General features: G+C 47.6%; 1 protein-coding gene across 1 annotated transcript; it reads right to left on the minus strand.

The window, feature by feature from the left end:
- Positions 1-386: 386 nt before the first annotated feature.
- Positions 387-17182, minus strand: Bspry (B-box and SPRY domain containing). The gene is made up of 6 exons (XM_020160319.2): positions 16970-17182; positions 13327-13425; positions 10152-10382; positions 8480-8505; positions 3291-3415; positions 387-2109 (listed from the first exon to the last, which is right to left on the minus strand). Exons 1-6 carry the CDS (start codon positions 17180-17182, stop codon positions 1583-1585), a joined length of 1221 nt encoding a protein of 406 aa, XP_020015908.2. The 3' UTR covers positions 387-1582.
- Between the last annotated feature and the right edge of the window lie 3651 nt (positions 17183-20833).

A 20833-nucleotide genomic window follows, 5' to 3' on the forward strand; every position in this document is an offset into this window, starting at 1 on the left:
TATTTCACACATTGCCCACTGACCCCAGCCAGCCTTATTTTGTTATCTCCCCTTGTAGCTCCCAAAGAAGGGCAGGGGGCTCTCTGGCTTGCATCCTCTTTGGACAGAAACCTGAAGTATGTGAGGGGTTTGTTTAGGTTTTTTTTGTTGTTTATTTGCAGTGCTTGGGATGGGACTCAATGCTTGAATGCTAGGCAAGTGCCCTACCACTTAGTCACATTCCCAGCCCTGCTAAGTCTGCTTTTAAACAGTATTTCTGAGGCCAGGTGAAGTGGCTTACACCTATAATCCTAACTACCTGGGAGGCAGAGATCGAGAGGATCACAATTGGAGGCCAGCCTGGGCAAAAAGTTAGTGAGACCTCCCCCTCCCCATCTCAACCAATAAGCTGGGTGTGGTGGTACCTGCCTGTCGTTCCAGCTACAGGGAGGCATAAGTAAGAGGACTGTGGTCCAGGCTGGCCTGGGCAAAAACATGAGAAATAAAACCAAAATGGTTGGGGATGGGGCTCAAGTGGTAGAGCAGTTGCCTAGCAAGTGCAAGGTCCTGAGTTCAAACTCCATACTCCTCCCTAAAAAGTATGAAGACCACTACTCTCTGGTGACCCAAGGGCCTTGCCTTTGCTCCCAGTAGTCTTTAGGCTTTGTCTGTTAGACAGAGCTGAGCTTGTGCCTGAGAGAAAGGAAGGCTGGGGCCTACATGCAGTATGTAGCCAATTACCAACAAAGACCACAGAAGACATCTTTTAAAACCTTTAATAACTTCCATACTTCCTAAGGCCAGCCCTCCTCCTCCCTCAGCTCTTTCTGGCTTGACGCTCTCAGCCCAGGTCTCCCAATGCTTTATGGGAGGAGAGCATCATCAGGTGGGACTCTTCAGCCCCAGTGAGGGGGAAGTGAATCCCCATTATCACAGGTGGGCACAAGCTGCCTGGCACTCAGCCTCTGGGCCTGTGACAGATGGCCATAGCTGCACTGCAGTCAGGTTTCCTAGCGATGGGATACCTTGGTCTTCTGAGGGCAGGTCTTCTGAGTTGGACACATGGACACAGTGCTCTGGCCAGTCTTCTGTGTACTACAAAAATATCTTCTCTATGTGCTGTGTCATGAAAAAGACGGAGAAGCACCGAATAAAGGGGATAAAGAAGCTTCAGCCACAGGCTTCTCTGCAAAGAACCACTTCTACCACGTGAAGCCCAGGGTGGGGCGCTGAAGGGCTTCCCAGAAACTACCATGCCCACCCAATCACTGTCCATCTGTCCATCCATCACCAAGTAATTATTGCACACTCACTTTGTGCCAGCTGCCATGCTGGTGACCGAGACTCCCTCAGAGGGCATATGCATGGGGGGTTTAGGAGACCAAGACCCAGGGAGAAGCAGGCTCCCTGCAGGTGCCCAGCATTTAGGGACTGTGCCAGCTCTGAAACAGGTCCCCACTGCTCCTAAACCTGCCTGTGGGGCACCACCCTGTTTCCCTTGGGAACATCACACACATTCCTTGGGGGACGATCACCAGGTAGAAATGTAGCCTGATCTACACAGGAGGTGGGGAGGTGCAGCTGGCCTCCCTGTGCCCGGATGTCAGTGGACGATGGAAATGGTCTGGTCGGTCACAGCGAAGACTGGGAAGAGGGGCCCGGGGAAGGCTGTGTGGAAGGTGTAGAGCACCATGCCAGAGGCCGGCTCAAAGAAGAGCAGCTCTCCAGCCTGCATGTCCAGCAACACGCCCAGCCTGGCTGGGCACCGCAGCAGCCCCAAGGGCTCGTACTGCCCATTGTGCAAGAAATGGAACTCGTGATCATAGCGGGAGAAAACCCAGGAGAAGGCGTTGTGACCCAGGCGGCAGTCACTGCCAGAACCCTTGCGGGGGAGCTGGCCCGAGGCCACACCCACTTTATAGGCACAACTGTTCTGGACGTTCACTATCCAGGCGTGGAGCCCGGCCGGGAAGGAAGTGGCAGCCAGGGCATTGGGCCAGTGGTCAAAGCGCTCTGGGCCATCTGCGCAGGTCTTGGACTTCCTGGCATTGAAGGTCAGGGTTCTCCCATCTTCTGACAGTTGAAGTAAGGGGCTGACAGTCCTCTCATCAATACGTACATCCTCCGTGCCTGCCAGAAAGAATGCTCAGCGTTATCGGGACCCCCACCCCCAAGCCCTAACCTGGTCCCACCAGGTAGCAAAGCGTTTCTTTGCTACTCACTGGTGGTGAGACCTCAGTCTCCAGACAAGCCATTTACTCTCTCTGAGCCTCAGTTTTCCTCTGAGGGAAAATGGAGACCAAATAGGATTTATCACAGGGTGGTCATGAGAATCAAGTCTAGCATATAATAAATATGTAGCAGTGAGTAACACAGATATTAGTTCAAGATCTTCATGTATAAGCTGTGATAGAAATAAGGTGCTGAGAGAAGTGACTTGCCCAAGGATGCATAAGGATTTGGTGGCAGGGTCAAATGATAATCCAGCGTCTTGTTCCCGTATCTAGCATAGGTCATACTTCTTTCTAGCTGGTCCTGTGTATGGCCTCCAGAGCTGACATCTGGAGGACAGAGCTCCTGAAGCTAGGAAGCATGAGATAAGTGGTTTCCAAGAGTTAGCTAAAGGAACTGCTGATAAATCAGGAGCCATCTGATACCAGAAGCTAGTGTAGACAAGCTCGAGCTTGTACTCAGTTTTAAGAATAATGTATAGGGGGAGTGTTAAGTTGAGAAAAGGTTCAATCAAGGTTGAGAATTAGGCTTCTCAACCGAGCCTAATTGAGAAGACAAGCTACCACTGGAAGTTTAGAAGTTTCCATCTAGCCCAGGGGAAGCCTGCTTTGGGAACCCCCAGGTTAGGTGAGAGGTAGGAGATGGCTTATGTTCACCCCTGAGGCTCCAGCATGCAGCACAGGGCCAGTTAGTCGACTTGGGTTTGTTAAATGAGTAAATGAGGCAGTTTCAGTCCTGGCCCAATTGGTTGTCAATTATATTTTCTTTAAGAGAAACATGAGGCTTCCAAAAAAATCACAAGGAGCTGCCCCAGAAGAGCAGGGTACAAGGAGGACGTGATTTATAGGGATAGGATTAATCCTAGATCCTAGCACATTGGTGTGGAGACGGGAAGGACCTGGCCCAGCTGCTCAGCCCGTCCAGATCCTTGCGCCTACTGAGCAACTAACTGGGTTACCTAGGCTCCCATTACAGAAGCACTGGTGCCCTTGTGACCCAGCAGCAAACCCCTCCTCTGGCAGGCAGACCCAGACATTAGCCAGTTGCTCCTGGCAGTGTGGACTCTGGCAGCTTCTCACCTGAGAGGGACCCGAGAACTGCCGTTGCCCAGAGTTGGGTCAGTAGCGGGCTCCAAGTGCACTTCTTGTTAAAGTTTAGCTTCTCCGACTCCTGGGGATCCAAAATGCCCTCGGCTTCCTCAGTCCTTATGCAGGGAGAAAAAAAAAAAAAAGACATTTTTCAGGAATGTTCTGGCTAATGCATCTGGATGGATATGGGGTGAGGGGAAGAGAACAGAAGTAAAATCTTCCTCCTACTAGGGTGATACCAAGATTGGCAGCCACATGGGGCTGCCAAAGGGGACTTACGTCACAGGGGAGGTGGGCATTCCCCTTGTGCCTCCCAGGAACCTTCACTCCAGCAAAGTAGATAGACAGTTTACAGTGGGGTGCGTGCTGGGGCCAGAATGCTCTGGGAGGAAAGCGACTGGTGAGTATCCCTCCATAATCCAGCAGCAGAGCTAGGACTAGGACGTGGACAGCTGGATCCCAGTGTGATGGCGTTCTCATGTCAACATCTTATCCATAAACCTACTGCTGCAGGAGAGCTCTTGCTTTGGTCAGAAGATACAGCCATGCCTGTGCTTTTAAAATGCAAATGCCCTGAGGGGTCATAAAGGAAGGGACCATCAACCCTTCAGAGGGAATTTGGGAACACAAGATGCCTGAGGAGACTACCATTTGCAAAGCTGCAAAGTTGCTGCATTCTATTCAGACTCACTTGAACTTTGCCATAACCGGGGAGGTAGTGGTTACCTCAACTGACAGGACAGAACGGACATTCAGAGAGGGCATTCAGCCACAGAGGAGACCTAGATTCAAGTGCTCACTCCATGCAAAAGTAAACAAGTCCAGATGGCACCTAGACACACCATTCAATGTAATTTTTCCTTCACCTGAAATGCAATACCAAAGAGAGATAGAGAGATAGAGTGACGCGGGGACTGATGGCAGAGCTCTGTAGCCTCCTGACCTGGGTTCTCAGAAAGGACTTGCCCACCACCTCTAATTGTGAGGGTGGCATTGAGGTCACTGTACAGTTCCGAGTAGGCACCCTCTCTCCTGATGGCTGGGAGTTCTTTGCCAGGCTGTCCTGGCCTGGAAGAAGGGGGTAAACAGAGCCTTAAAAATGCTGGGCCCAGGCTAGAGTAACAAAGGTTGTCTGTGGTTAGGACAAGAGAGGGTCAAAGCACTGGTCCATCAGGTGGGGAAGGAGGAGCTCACTGTTAGCAGGGCTCCTGATCTGTCATCCGAGGACAAAGTAGAACCAAATATGGACAGGGGAAGCAACAGAGACCGTCCTAGGCCAGCTACCACTCAAAGGGGTGGAAGTGAAGTAGGGCTTGAATACGGCAGGACATCATGTGCCAGTGAGAACTCGCTGGGATCAGAATGCCCAGTTGGTATAGAGGGACCTGTTGCCACTGTCAGGCAGAGCTGAGCCCAGCCATGGATGTGGAAAGCACTAGAGGCACTTGTGTTAGACAAGCCAGGTTCCAGCTAGGAGGGTCTGGTGACTTTGGAACACAGCAGTTTGAGAGCACATAACCTCAGCCTGCGGGTTTAGCAATTCTCTGTCAACTTTATGTCACTGCAGGATGGAGCAAATGAATAAATACACTGCTGATGCTGGGAGTCAGGGTTCTCGCTGAAGAAGAAGAAAGATATAAATATAGAATGGGGGAGGCAAAGGGGAAACCTGGTGGTGTTAGACTGAAATTGGGAGGTGTGATACAAAGTCATGCACACATCTCGCAGCTCTGACTGCTGTCTCCTGGGAAGGCCTGGATGAGTAACACTTAGTGCCCAGATCTTGCCTTCTAAACCTCTTCCTACTGAAAGGAACCAAGATCCCTGTAGAAAGAGCTGATTCTAGGGCTGGGATGGAAAAAAGCCAGGTTGAGCCGGGGATACTGTTTGTGCCAGAGAGAAAGACATGCTCTAAGAAAATGGGGACTTGTCAAAAAGACACAAGATCCAGTTTGAAGGCCAAGTGGGGGACAATTTAAACATCAAAATCAGTAATGATAGTAATAGATTATAATGCATGGAATAAAATAAGCATCTGTGAGTCTGCCAGGTGGCTCAGACCTGTAATCCTAGCTAACCAGGAGGCAAAGATCGGAAAGCCAGCCCTGGGCAAAAATACTTCACAAGAGACTATCTCGGAAAAAAAAAAAAAAAAAATCACAAAAAAGGGCTAGTGGAGTGGCTCAAGGTGTAGGCCTTGAGTTCAAGCCCCAGTATCCAAAACAAGAATATTGCTGTTCTGTTTATCATGGATTAATTGGCACTTCTATTTGAAAACAAAATTAAAAAAAGAATCTGTGAGTCTTTTGATACTAAACAAAGACAGCAAACAAGCAAATAAATGAATAGTTTAGCATGCTAAAACTAGTGGGTAAAAGTTTGAAGACTAACAGGATATGTACACAGAAAATATCTCTTCACAGTTTGCTTATTGATTATAAAAGGGAAATATAACTTTATATAACCTGCTAATGTAACAGGGGCTTAAAAGCTGCTTTTGCTGAGGAGCACCCACTCTTTGCTTGGGCTCAGGAATTAATAAAGGCAGAGAGCAGCTAGATGACTGTGCTGCCTCTTTTCCATGGAGATGGAAGGAAGAAGTCTACAGTGGGGAAAATGTCACTGGGACTACAAAAGAAAGAGTAAGTTACCCCTTTGCTCTCCAATTAGGCCAAGCAGTTCTCCACCCCTTACCTCTGTCTGCCCACCAGACAGTAAGCCTGGCAGCTAAGACAGACAGCTTGAGAAATGGCCCCTGGAGAACCAAGGCCAGTGGCTATTTTGAACATGCATCTGGTCACACAGTCAAGCTGAGCCCCTGAACTCCCCTTTAAATGATGGACATTGTCCCTCAGAAGTGGAACAACAGAGCTTTGAGAGATTGACTCTCTCTCTGTCCTCCTCTTCTTCTGACAAATAACAAACTTTATTTCCTTTTCTGCAAAACCCCGCTCTCATTATTTGTACACTGTGAATTGGCACTGAGGCCAGGGGACGGGCTTTCGGGTAACAGTAACAGGACAAAGGGACATCATGTGCCCATGATACAATGGATTGAGGACTCATCCCTTATGAGGTATTCCTGCCAAAATGGATAACCTGAATCTAATCACGAGATAACATCAGACACTCAGATTGAAAGCTATTCTATAAAGTTGCTCCAGACTCTGAAAATGTCTTTAAAAAAAGTTAAGAAACAACTTCAGATTAAAAAATACCAGACGACGAGACCCTCTGCTCCCACCCCTGCATATCAGGTTCCATACTGTGGAACATTTCAAAGACTTTCAAAAAATGAGGTAGTTGGGTATGGTAGCATACACCTGTAATCCCACAACTCAGCTGAGGCAGGAGGATTATGAGTTCAAGGCCAGCCTGAGCTACACAGTGAGCCCTTGTCTCAAAATAAAAAGTGGGGTAAATCTAACTGTACTAGCAGGGAAAGATTTCCCAGACAGCCTGCAAGTGGTAGAAAAACATTTTATACATGGGTATAAAACAATCCTATATGTTTCAAAATATTTAAAAGAGGAAGAAAGAACAGCCATATGCCCTCCTGTGACTAAACAAGAAGACTAAAACCCCACAGCTACTGTCTGGGGGCTGGCACCAGTGGGAGAGGGAGGATATAAGGACAGGGTGTAGAAGGATGAACATGGTAGAAATATATACTCATGTATGAAGTGGAAAAATGAGACCTGCTGAAACTATTTCAGGAATGGGGGAGGGGGTAAAGGAGAACGATGGAGGGGGTATACTACAAAAACTTTGGTAAGTGTCACAGTGTACCCCCAGTACAATAATATGATAAGAAAAAAATGTTTAAAGCATTCAAAAGCAGTAACTTGTGCTGCAATGAAGAGTAAACACTTTGGGGGGAGAAGAAGCTCACAGCTATTAAAACCAATCACCTCATAGGACTGGCAGAGACTCCATGTTTTTGTTTTTTGGTTTTTTTTCTGTACTGGGGTTTGAACTCAGGGCCTTCACCTTGAGCCACTCCACCAGCCCTTTTTTGTGATGGGTATTTTCGAGATAGGGTCTCGTGAACTATATGTCTGGGCTGGCTTTGAACCATGATCCTCCTGATGTCTGCCTCCTAAGTAGCTAGGATTACAGGCGTGAGCCACTGACTTGGGCTTGGAGACTCACTTTTAATTCTTTTTTTCTTTCCTTCTTTCTTTCTTCCTTCCTTCTTTCTTTTTCTCCCTCCCTCCCTCCTTCCCTCCTTTCCTTCCTTCTTTCCCTCCTTTCCTTCCTTCCTTCCTCCCTCCCTTCCTTCTTTTCTTTCCTTTTTGTTGTGGGACTGGGGATCAAAACAATGGTTTCATACGTGCTATGCAAGTGCTTTATCACTCAACTAAACCTCCCAGCCCTCACTTTTAATTTTAAATGGTTTTACATTGATGGATTTCTTTTTCTCTCATTCACATGTATTGCCATTGAAATTTAAGTAAAAAATAAGTAAGAATGAGTCATATTCCCCAAGTACGTCTCTGAGATCTCACACAGAAGGCTTGAGGAGGGTTTTTTGGTTACTTTTATTATTTTTGTGGTGCTAGAGATGGAACCCAGAGCATCCAGCATGCTAGGCAAGTGCTCTACCACTGAACTACTCCCCAGCTGGAGGCACTAACAATTTTGCCTGTTAAATCCATCCTTTTGGGCACTTCCTCAGTCCCCGGCCTCTCAGCACCCAGGTAGGACCTGGTGAAAATTTTTAATCATTGAATAATTAAAATGTGATATCTGAGTGATAAAACAAACTTAAGTTTCAAAGATTCTTTCACCAGAGAAAGGGGATGAGGTAGCAGGACAGCACAGGGACAGGTGTCAGGTGGGTCCATGCCCAGATCCGGGCTTAAGCAGGTCCCTTATCCTCTTTGAGTCTCACCATGCTCATCTGTCAGTAGGGGTGGTAAAACCCTGGGGTGGGGTGACCATGGGTTGAAGCAGGATGATGTTTAAGAAAGCCCACTGCAAAGCTCTGATTAATAAGTGCTTTTTTACTGCCCTTCTGAGTGGGTGGAAAGCAGTCGTCCAGGCCAGGAGCAGGAAGTCCCCTGTCCACAGAGCCCAGCTCCAGAGAAGTCACTCAGCTGTGTACCCTGAATGCAATGTCCTGGGGAAGCCCCGAGGGTCCCTGTGACTGCCCAAGCAAATCACGGGGCCACACTCACCTTTCGAAAATCTCCTGCTCCTTTTGCTGCAAGGAAAGAAAACAAAGTCAGCTGGCAGCAGAAAGCTGGCAGGCGGGCAAGCCTTGCGCACACCCAACTGCCAAGAGGGCTCCATGTGGACGCGGAGTCCAGAATAAAGCTCTGACCCCTTCCCTCAGCCCCAGCACCCAGCTTCCTGGGTTGTTGTCATACACTACCCCACTCCAGGAACACACTCAGAAGGAATCACTCTATATCCCCACTACGGGCATCCTGGGCTCCCCAAGGCCACTTCATGAAGGGCCGTTACCCAACCCATCCCCCAGCAAGACTGTCAGCTCCTGCATGGCTTCAACTTTCTGAATCTTCCACTGTGACTGCCCCAGTGCCTGGGACAGAATGTTCTCTGTGCTGCAAGCTGGTGACTGAAGGAAGGCACAATCCAGGGCAGTCATGGAAACTGCCCTACTTGAAAAGGCAGCTCAGCTGTTCCACATTCTCCTTTCTCTGCTTGGCACACTGTCCCCTCGAAACTGCAGGCAGTTGCCCACCTCTAAAACACTTTGAAAGGCTCAGGAGTGACCATGGTAATTTCTGCTAGGAGCTCTGTTTGCTCCCTTAGGTACAGCATTCTCCTCGTGCCCTTCTAACTCACCACTTTCCCACTTCCTTGAACATGGATACTCTTTTTTTGGTGGGACTGGGGTTTTGAACTCAGGACTTCATACTTACAAACCACTGGACTGGAGCCACACCTCCAGTCCATTTTGCTCTGATTATTTTGGCGATAGGGTCTCATGAACAATTTGTCTGGCCTGGCCTCAAACCTTGATCCTCCCAAGTAGCCAGGATTATAGGCATGAGCCACTGGCACCCAGTCATAGACACTCTTATCACTTCTAAGTCACTTCATCCAGGAAGCCTCACCCGATCATCCCTCGGCCTGAATTGTGGGGCCCCTAGCTCTGTGTGATTTCCTCCATCACAGCACATATCAGAACTCCAGCTGTATCCTGTAATTCTGCCCTATTAGCACAGTGCTTAGCATGTAACAGGCACTCGATAAGCATTTATTCACTATTGAGAGAATATTGTTATAGGGTGCCAAAAAAAAATTCACCTAATTTTATTCCACTGCTCATGTTAAAGAAGGAAATTATTCAGCATTTGCTAAAGCACGGTAATATCAGTATAGGGGGCACTGCAAGAGGGTCTCAAAGTGTGAGAGAAAGACTGGGTTCGCCTCTGCATGCCTGGGCAGGGGGCAGTTTATAGACCAGGCGCAGGGTGGATCCCTGGATGGAAAGTGACAGCGGGAACATGGAGGGTAAGGGGGATTCTGCCTAAACCGACCTAACAGGATTCTTGCTGAAGTCAGGCCAGGGAATCAGATGGCAGCTGGGGGATGGTAGAGATGAGGAACCTGGTCAAATAGCTAGGGTGATCAGATCTCGAGAATGAAGGAGTTCTGGCTAAACTGACTCTGCAGGGTGGGCTGAAGCTGAATTTTACAGGGCAGTACACAGGTGGGCCTGGAGGAACCTTCAGAACCGAACTAAAGTTTGGCCAGGCAAAGAATCACTCACTCATCCTGTTTCAGTTTCTCCTTGCCGCCGGCCTCCTATCATACATATCCCGATGTTTCCAAACCTCAGTGCGGTCTGGTCCCTGCCCTCGGCCTCCCGTGACTTACAATCAGCTGGAGGTCGTCCAGGTGAGTGAGCATGCCCACCAGGCTGGTGCGGATCGTGTCGAGCTTGCGCAGCGCCTCGGCCCAGTGCGCCCGCTGGGTCAGGATGCTCTGGTGGGCCCGCTCCTCTTCGCCGTGCACCTGTTCCAGTAAGCGCTGCTCCTCGCTCTCGCACAGGCTCCGCACTGCGCTCAACCGCTGGATGACCAGTTCACGCGCCGCGCTGGCCATGCTCTGGCAAGGGAGAAAATGAGGAGCTGGGTCCAGGCAAAGCTCCAGCCAGCATTAGCAAGATTTGGGCCCAGGGAGACCAGGGTCAGGGGTATAGAAATGGCAATAACCAAGTGCTTAGGCCATTTGCTTTGGTTTTGTTGGGGCTTTTGGGGAGTGGGGTGGGGAGGGGGGTAAGGATTGGGTTTGAACTCATGCTCCCAAAGCAGGCACTCTACCATTTGAGCTACACTTCTAGTCCATTCTCTCTGGTTATTTTGGAGATGGGGGGGGGTCTCATGAACTATTTGCTTAGGGCTGGCTTTGAACTGCAATCCTCCTAATCAGCCAGGATTAAAGGTGTGAGTCACTGGCACCTGACTAGCCATTTACTTTGATATCCCAGCCTTAAGACTTCCCAAATATGGTTTAGGGAAAGAAATTGGAGGTCTAGACATCTCAGGAGGCCATGATGATAGAAAGGAAGAGCTAAGCCAGGTCTAGATACCAACCAGAATCACCTGCTAACTTCACAGAGGGAAATACCCAGGCCGAGGGACCAAGGTGAGAGAATCATAGAAAACTGCAGAGCAAAGGGCCTAAAATCATCCCCATCAACTGGGCCCACACCAACTGTGGTCCACCTGCTATTTCACCATGTCTAAAGACAGAGATCTCACTACTTCCTAAGGCTGCTGTTCCAGGTGGTTCCATTAACAGGATTTTTATCTGTCATAGACGGGGCTTGAACTAAATTCTCAGTCAGTAATGTTAATGTAGTTGAAGAGTGTCTGGCATGAGCTGGGTGCTGGTGGCTCATGCCTATAATCCTAGCTACTCAGGAGGCAGAGAGCGGGAGGATTGCAGTTCGAAGCCAGCCTGGGCAAATAGTTCGAGAGATCCTATCTTGAAAAAACCCATCACAAAAATAGGGCTGGTGGCTCAAGGTGAAGGCCCTGAGTTCAAACCCCAGTACTGAAAAAAAAAAAAAAAAGAATGTCTGGTGTGTAATAGGTACTCTCCTCCCTCATACTGTCTAAATTACTGATTGGGAATTTTTTCCTGACTCAGTCAAAAATCCCTTAGAGAACTGGATGTGGTAGTACATGCCTATAATCTCAGCTACTCAGAAGGCAGAGATTGGAGGATTGTGGTTCAAGGCCAGCCCAGGCAAAAAGTTAGCAAGACCCTATCTCAACAAATAAGCTTGGTGGCATGTGGGGTAATTGCAGCTATGTGGGAGGCATAAGTAGGAGGAGCTGGTCCAAGCCTGTCTAGCCTGAAAAATAATTGAAGCAAGAAAATGCTGGAGGCAATGCTCCAGTGGTAGAGCACCTGCCTACCAAGCATGAGGGTCTGAGTTCAAACCCCAGCACTGCCAACGACAACAAACCTGTTGGTAGTATACACAGAGCAAGTCAAAGGCAAAGCTGGGACCAGAATCCCATTCTACTGACTCTCAGTCCATCACTATTCCCTGTGGCAGATGCCACCTGGTAACCAATCCTCCCCAGAGGCATCTGCTGTGCAAAGAACCTGAACCTGTACTTGTACTCTTGCCAGCCAAGTGAGAAAAGAGCTGTCTCTTTCATGCCAGAGGGTCAGGGACAGCCAGTGCTTTTCCTGGGCCCTATCCCTGAAGACCTGCTTTGTACAGTGCGGTACAAGTAATTGCATTTATTTACTTATTTATTTTTGGTGGTACTGGGGGCACTCTGCCATATGAGCCCTAGCCCAGCACATATGTTATTTTTTATTGTCTCTCTTCCCTGACAAGAAGGTAGGCTTTATGAAAACAGGAAATTCCATGTTTTGTTCTCTGTGGAATGCCTACTACATAGGACAACTATGCCTGGCACATGGTAGGTATTAATAAAAATTTGTCAAATAAGTAAATGGCAAAATGTTGGCAGTTTCCCCCTAAAAGGCAGGATCCACAACTGTAGTTAACATTGTATTGAGATCATAGCCAGTGCAATAAGGCAAGAAAATGAAAGTGGTGATGATGATGATGATGGGATGGGGGAAAGGAGGAGGGAGGGGTGAGAGGGAAGGAGAAAAGGGTGGGGGAGAGAGAATATCTTTGTGCAAATTGAAGCAGAGACGAACATAGAATAGCTACCTAGACTCCTCCTTTAGGCTCTGAGGGACCCTTGTATCCTGCCAGGAAATTCCCTGGTTTCATATATGCTAGTTCAACTTGTCTCTGCTCCATGCAATTCAAAGAACCCTGACTAATAAGGCAGTGCCAGTCCTGTTCCATGTGCTGTGAAGGAAGGATGGAGAGGATGTGCAGAAACAAATTCCTAGCTTCCGCCCAGAGGGGCATACTTGAGAGTGAAAACATAGCCATGGCACTGAATGCCACGCAGCAGAAGAGTCACAGACCTGAGACTCAGAGGACCCAGGTCACAGAATTGACTCTGCCAGGAGGCAGTGAAGTCTTGGGCCAGTCAGTTAACCTCCATAAGACCATTTCCCCCCCTGTAAACAGGGGTGCTATGGCCACCTGTTGATAAGATTGCTGCAAAAAAATACCCTGTGTAAAAGTCTTAATTTTGCTCAAGTGGAAGTGTGCTTGTCTAGCAAGAGAGAGATAGCAAGCAAAGACCCTGAGTTCAAACCCCAGAACCACCAAAAAAAAAAAAAAAGTCTTAATTTTATAATTCTGGGGCTGAACACAAAATAAAGGGTAAAAGAATGTTACCTCTTTTGTTATCTACTCCATGATACCCAGGAAAATTGTTATCTAGCAGAATCTGCACCTAATGTGATACTAGGAACAGCCTGCCCTGTCCCCATGGTAGGAACTGAAGCCCAGGTGGGTAGGAAACCATCCTTCCTGCACACCCAGCTTTGCTAGTAGCACAATGAGTCTGTGAGGTCTGAAAGGGACCCTAGATGGCCCACGGTCCTGAGACAGGGTCTTATCCTAAAGGGGGGCACAGCACAGAAGGGAAGGAATTACCACTGCTTTCTGGTTCTTTCCTGGCAGAACCTCCGCTACATACTTGGTGATGCCAGCACTCTGTAACTGCAGCCTCTCACACTGGTCCACAATCTTGTTCTGCAACACAAACACCACTCACATCTTTATCCACGCATATGAGCTGTTTATTCACTCCAGTGATTTTCCCTTTTCACCCCACCTTCGCCACCCACTCCCAAGGTCATATCTCAGATCTCATCATTATAAAAACAATACTATCTACCAGTCCTTCGTGTCAAGGATTTCAGTCCTGTCTATCTACCATGTCCCATTCTTTAAGCTCAATAACCTCAAGTCCCCATTCCAACAGTTCAAATGTGGCCACCAATACACTAGGTTTACCACTTTCACTGTCCATTGTCCCCTTTTATGGCCTCGCTTTCTTTTTTATCCCAAATTCCCATGACCTGCCATTATAATCACTTCCTTGCACACTCTGTCTCTGTCCATACCTGCTCCTGAGAAGAAGATGGCTTCTCACCTGCTCTCCCAGATGTTATCCCCATTCATGGAACACACCATCAGTCATCAATCTGCTACCCAGACCAAAAACCCAGGAGTTTCTCTAACCCCATGTCGAACCCATCAGTGAGTCCTATCTCTCTCTTCTGGCCAGTGCTGGTCACCTCCACTCCTGTTATTCTACCTAGATGGCCCTCATCTCTCATAGGAGCCTGTTAGAGCCTCCAAGCCAGGCTTCCATTATCACTGTCCATAATAGCTACAGCCACTTTTTATAAGGAAATCACAGCAGGCTACACCCTGCTCCAAACCTTCAATGCCTTTCCAATACACTCACAGTGAGATCAAGCTTCTTACCTTAGCTAACAGCCCCCTCCCAACCCCGACATGACTCAGCTGTGTTCCACTGACTCTTCCTACCACTCTCTACACTGGCCTTCTTTCTGTTCCTTTAAGACACCAAATTCATCCTGACCTCAGTGCCTTTGCACCTGTTGCTCCTTTTTCTCCAGCTGTAGTCTTCTGTGTGTGTGTCTTGCTCCTTCACATCCAGATGTCACCTCTTTAGCAAGGCCTTCCCTGACACAACCCCATCTTTACTCTGCTTTATATTTCCCCTTTGCACTTACAACTCTCTGGCTGTATGTTACACATTTACCTTTTGTCCCCTCACTACTGGACTATGACTTTGACCTGATCTCTATGCCCTACCACCTAGCAGAGAGTTGCACATAAAGAGCAGCAACTACATATTTGCTGAACAAATGAATACCCACTGCCTTGACCTCAAGAGTGTCAGCAGTCCACAGCTCCCCGAGGTACTAGCATCAACTGAGGGGGCAGGGAAGTTCCAGAAATGAGAAGGCCAGGCCCATGGAGAAGCGACTGGTCCTGGGAGATATTGCTAGGCCCCTACTTTTCCTCTCCAGTTATCCAGAGACCAACTGGAGAAATGGCAGCCCCTCACTATTTCCCCTAAGAGTTTGCCTCAGTTCCATCTGTCACAGGCATCTCAGCTGTGTCTTCCAGGAAGCCGTTGGAAATCTTTCCTTCCACAAGTAGGAATTAGTTTCACACTTCACAGGTCCAATGCAAAGTTATAGAATCGAATTGACAAGAAGAAAGCTGTGGTCATCACACACTCAGGGACTGAGGAAACTGAATCTCAGTGTTTTGTTTTGTATTTTTTATAACTATTTTTATTAGTGCATATGAATTTTACAGAATGGGTATCATTGTGAGTTTGTTTGTTTTTTTTTTTGTCGTGGTACTGGGGCTTGAACTCAGGGCTTTGCACTTGCTAGGCAGGTGCTCTACCACTTGAGCCACGCCTCCAGCCTCATTGTGACTTTTTCAAACATGCATACAACATACTTTGATCATGTCTGCCCCTCTAATGCTTTCCCTTATCTTTCCTTCTTCCCTCCCTCACCCTTCCTCTTTAATAGTCTCCCTCCTAATTTCATGTCTACTTTGTTTGTTTCTAGATTCCACATATGAGAAAAAACACAAGATACGTGTCCTTTTGAGTCTGGCTTATTTCACTTAGCATAATGATCTACAGTTCCATCCATTTTCTTGCAGATGACATAACTTTGTTCTTCTTTATGGTTGAATAATACTCCACTGTGTACATGTACATCACTTTTCTCCTATCTGTTCATCTGTTGACAGGGAGCTAGGCTGAATTCAGAACTCGAGTCTCACTTCTAAAAAGCTATAGAGCAGCCATCACTTCTCGGGAGCAGAAGGTAAGAGAGCAGTTGAACAGGCACTGTTTTTGTCTAATTTAGCAATGATCTTGCCTTAGGATACAATTTCTTTGCTGACTGGAGGGACAGGGGAAAGAACTATGCTAAAGACATTATCTACTCAAGGGCCAGGGATGCATCTCAGTGGTAGAGAGCTTGCCTAGCATGTGTGAGGTTTGACCCCTGGCATTGCATTTAAAAAAAGATACTATCTATTCTAAATTGAAGGAAAGGAAGGGACTAAGACTCATCTCCCTCCAGGCAAAAGAGATAAATTTGTTAAGGTCTCAGGCGTAGTCCAGTGTTCCAGGAACCCGGGACTGAATACATTCCAAAATAAGCACCAGGCCTGCCACCATCCCCCAGGCTTCACCCCTTCCACCACTCATGCCTTAATGGCTACTTTTTAAGGGTTTCTATTAGTGTCATGTCCTCCCTCTTAACCACTGAAGCATACTGGTGGTTCTTCTTGACTGATCACCAAATCCCCCTGTAGCCCCTGTGTATTAGGGACCTTAGAGGAGTCTGCCCTGCCCTGGGTGGACACTTCAAAGGTTAGGTCTGGATGGAATGAAATGACAGATATTTAAGTGGAATTTGCAAAGTTCCTACTCGTTACGAAAGCTCATTACATCCCGTTATCCAAGTTCATTTTCCTCATCACTGTTGTTGACAGGTAGGACCAACCTGAAGTGTTTGTATGAGGCCATTAGCCACAGCACCCTGTATTGTGTTTATTACAGTCCAGTCTGAGTAGCTGAAGTACCCAAGACAGTCCTCAGGTGCACAGGCAGGGCTGAACTCCAGGGTAGAGTTGGGAGAATTAAGCCATTTAATAAAATTGCAAGGAAATCCCAAGGGCTCACAGCTAGAATGGAAGGAGGGAGAAGCACCAAGGTGACTTGACTCTCTCAGAGGCTCTGGGGAGAGGGGTGACAGGAAGGTGACCAGCTTGGAGCCAAGCCGAAAGTGGGGGTGAGGAGAAACCTTAGGAGAAAGGGAACATCCTCCCGCCTCCCCCGCCCTCACCACCGCGTTTATCCAGTGAAACCAGCTTCAAGTACAGTACAGTTCCTGGAAGGAACTAGGTCACCTCACCAGTAAACGTTGGGGTCAGGGTGGCAGCTCTGTGTCAGGGAACCGGATCTTATCCGAGGTCAGCTATAACAAACACGTGATTACTGCCCCCAACTACAGACGAAAACGCTGAGGCTCCGAAGTTGAACGATTCACAGAGAGGACGCGAGGGGGTGAGACTTAACATGGGTGGACCGGACTGCAGAGGCCACACCTTTAACCGCCTCGCTCAACAAGGGAAGCCAGGCCCCAGGCTCCCTGGCCCCTGGCGGTCCGGTCCGGCGCGTCCCCTCCCCCGTCACCCCCGTCTTCCGGGGCCCAAGCCCGCTCACCCGCAGCTCCTCGGCGCGCTTCTCTGCCCGGCGGATGCGGTGTCCCCGGCAGCGGCCGCCCAGCCCGGTGCAGGCGGCGCACACGGGTCGCCGATCGGAGCCGCAGAACCAGCTCAGAGGCTGGCCGTGCTCAGGGCACAGCGGACCCGGCTCGAACCCCGACCCCGGCCCCGGCCCCGGCCCCGGCCCCGGCCCCGCGCCCTCCGCAGACATGGCTGAGCGCTCAGCGCCGCGCGCTCCACCTGTCGCAGGTGCTGCTGGGCGTGGCCTCCCTGGCCCCGCCCCGGCCCCGCCCCAGGGCCCCACCATCCCTCCAGCTTCCGCGATCTTTGATTTTTCTGCTGGATTAAATAACGGTTTGCGCGATTTTTGAAATAAAATAAACATATAATATTAATGTGACTGTAGAAACTTTATCATGCACTTAGTAAGTGTCAGGATTTTGGTAAGGGCTTTTACAAGCATTCTGTCCTGTAGTCCTCACCGAAGCCCTTTGAGAAGCAGTTTTAGAAGAGTGGTTTAAAGCTGGCTCTGGTGCAATAGAGAGGGATAATGTGATCTGTGTACAATATATGCACGTATGAAACACCATAGTGTAACTCCTTTGTACAACTACATACATTAATCAAAATGCATGGTTTTTTGTTGTTGTTGTTGTTGTTTGTTTTAAAGCATGGCTGTAATCCTAGCTACTCAGAAGGCAGAAATCAGGAGGATCACAGCTCAAGGCCAGCCCGGGGAAAGTTCTCAAAACCCTGCCTTGAAAATACCCAACACACAGAAAAAGGCAGCCAGCGTGGCTCAAGTGGTAGAGTGCCTGCCTATCAAGTGTAAGGCCCTGAGTTCAAATCCAAGTCCCGCCAAAAAGGAAAAAAAAAAAAACTAGCTCTGGTGTTAGATTTCTGCCTCAAACCTCTCTTGGCTGTAAAATGGGGATAAGATATAAATGAGTGAAGGCACATGAAATAGTATCTGACACACAGTGGGGGTGTGTCTGCTAACTGTATGTACAAAATGCTATTATGCTCTCCATTCTTATGGAAGTTAAGTGACTTGCCAAGGTTGCAGTTGTTAATTGATGGGAATGAGACTGAAACCCAAGCAGTTTGATATAAGGTCACTGTGATGAATAATTCTTACACTGCCCATTGAGCCTAGTAAGAAGGCTGATTTTCTCAAATTACAGTATTTGCATCAAATTTTCTGAAATAGATTATTTGGGTTTTTCTTTTTTAATTGGTATATATATTTTGAAAAAATGCATATGCCAGTAAGCACATGGAAGAAAACTCAACCATCCCACACCAGAAAGAACAGCTGCTAAGATGTACCTGAGTTGTTATAGGCCTCCCTGCCCCCATCTGACATAGCAGTCTGAGCCTTCTGCAGGGGATCCAGTCCAGCCTGTCTGAGTATGGGAGACAGGCACTGTTCCCCAAGCCCTCACTCAGCCTTAGGAGGACTGGGCAGAGCTGAGCAGAGTTAACTCAGCCAAAGGCAGAAGTGCCCAGGCTTTGGATGGTGGAGAGTTTTCTGAGTTCATCAAACCTGGATACAGGTGGAAGTAAAATCCACAAGAGAAACCCTACGTCCTGAGATTCATGGGGACTCAGGCCCCTCAACCCCGAGGTCCCGGGCCAGTGATAACCCTTTATTAGGTATGCAATATCAAGTCAAGGAAGAAAGCAAGGAAGAGAGAGGATGTGCTCATAGTAAGACTTCTGTTGTTGTCATTGTCACATATGTATGTATACATATGTGACATATGTATGGAAATTTATGTATTTATGGGAAGACACAGTTTTGGACTATGCTCCCGTACTAGGCCCCAACAGACCAGACCAAACCAAAATGGAGTCACCTCATGCTTATGCTAAAAGTTCCACATTAGCAAAGTGAAACTAAGTTGTCACAAAGTTGCTTATCTGACATTCCCAGAAGGAGGGAAGAGAAAGAGAAAGAGAGAGGTTATTGTCCCAAACAGGTTAGATTTACCTGGTATGATAAAGAAAAACACTCCATTTTGACCCAATAGGGAAAGTAACTTTGAATTGACTTTACCTATGCTTCTAGTCCTTGTCAACCTACAAAGCCAGCCTCCTCTGCTCAGCTGTCTATTTTATAGAATGAGACATTGCCCAATTCTAGACTTGTTAATAAAAGCCAATTAGACCATCTAACAAAATTTGTTGTAATTTGGTCTTTTGACTATACCAAATGTGTTTCTTTCTATGGGTCCACAAGGACTTCTGGAGCCTTGGTAGGTGTGGAGAGGGCTGTACTTAAAACTTTAAGGCTGTAAAAGCAGAACACTCTAAGCTGGGGACAGAGAAGAATGGATACCTTTGTTACATTTTAATCATTCCACAGATTTATTGGGCACCCACCTATATGCCTGGTCTTTTTTAAGACACTGGAGATACAATAGTCAAGGACAAAGTTAGTTCCATGGACAAATAAAAGAAATGGAGATGTAGTATCAGTAGTGATAACAGTTATGAAAAAATTCGAACATAATGATAAGAGAAAATTTCTGAGATATCCTAAATGTAATCACAAGGGTCAGAGGATAGGCAGGAGAAGAAATGGGGGCAGTTAATCAGGTAACAAACTAAAGGCCAAGAACAAAAGACTTCTGTATTCCTGAACATACTCCCACATGTCTTATCTGCAGCCAATGTAGGTTCGATGTAAACAACTTACATCTTCCTTTCCCAGATTTTCAATATTAAAAAAAAAAAAAACTTCTTGCTGGGCACCGGTGGCTCATGCCTGTACTTCTAGCTACTCAGGAAGCAGAGATCAGGAGGACTGTGGTTTGAAGTCAGGCCAGGCAAACAGTTCATGAGACCCTATCTTGAAAAAACCCACCACATAAAAAGGACTGGTGGAGTGGCTCAGCAAGTGTAGAAGCTGAGTTCAAACCCCAGCACTGAAAAAACAACAAAAACAAAAAAACTCGGCTCTGGTGCAGCAGACATATTTTTAAACGTTTCCTGGTTCTGCTGCTGGTAGTTGTGGGAACTTCACAGAGGACCTGTTTCTTTTTCTGACAAGCATCTGTAACTGCTCATTAAACCCTTTTATTTCAGTGATCCCTTGGCTGAAAGCTGGCATGGTGGTTCACACCTGAAATCTTGGTATTCAGGAGGTTGAGGTAGGATGGAAAGCCCGAGCGAGACCCTGTCTGAAAAAAAAGTAAGCCACTACTTGAGAGATTGAGATGGAGAGGATTACAGTTCAAGGCCAGTCCAGGGAAATAGTTCATGAGAATGCATCCCCAAAACAACCAAAGTAGAATGGATTGGCAGTGTGGCTCAAGTGATAGGGTCCCTGCTTTGTAAGCACAAAACCCTGAGTTCAAACCCCAGTCCCACCAAAAAAACAAATCCAGGCAGAGGGAATAGCAAGATCTTTTTTTTTTTTTTCAGGACTGGGAATTGAACCTAGGGCCTCAATGGGCATACTGTGCAAGTGCTCTACCACTGAGCTACATCCCCAAACCCTTAAATAATTCTTTTTTGGAAACAACATCTTTCATGTAGCTCAGGTTGGCTTTTTTTTTCTTTTTCTTTTTCTTTTCTGTTTTTGGTGGGACTGAGGTTTGAACTCAGGGCTTCTTGCTTTCAATGCAGGCATTCTACTGCTTGAGCCATACTTACAATTCATTTTGGCTCTGGTTATCTTGAAGGTGGGGTCTTGTGAACTATTTGCCCAGGCTGGCCTTGAACTTTCGTCCTCCCAATCTCACCCTCCCAAGTAGCTAGGATTGCAAGCATGAGCAACCAGTGCCTGTCTTCAGGCTGGTTTTGAATTCATGCTCCTCCTGCCTCAGCCTCTGGAATACCTTGGATTGCAGGTAGT

The sequence above is a fragment of the Castor canadensis genome, chromosome 13, assembly GCF_047511655.1.
Source record: "Castor canadensis chromosome 13, mCasCan1.hap1v2, whole genome shotgun sequence".
NCBI lineage: Eukaryota > Metazoa > Chordata > Mammalia > Rodentia > Castoridae > Castor > Castor canadensis.

What these genes read in the sequence shown, in the direction of transcription:
- Bspry (XM_020160319.2), bottom strand. Translation starts at nt 17,182, where the DNA reads ATGTCTGCGGAGGGCGCGGGGCCGGGGCCGGGGCCGGGGCCGGGGCCG. An exon ending in AGCGCGCCGAGGAGCTGCGG is followed by an intron (nt 13,426 to 16,969) that starts GTGAGCGGGCTT and finishes TTTGTGTTGCAG; the next exon opens with AACAAGATTGTGGACCAGTG. An exon ending in GAAAGAACCAGAAAGCAGTG is followed by an intron (nt 10,383 to 13,326) that starts GTAATTCCTTCC and finishes CTCCCTTGCCAG; the next exon opens with AGCATGGCCAGCGCGGCGCG.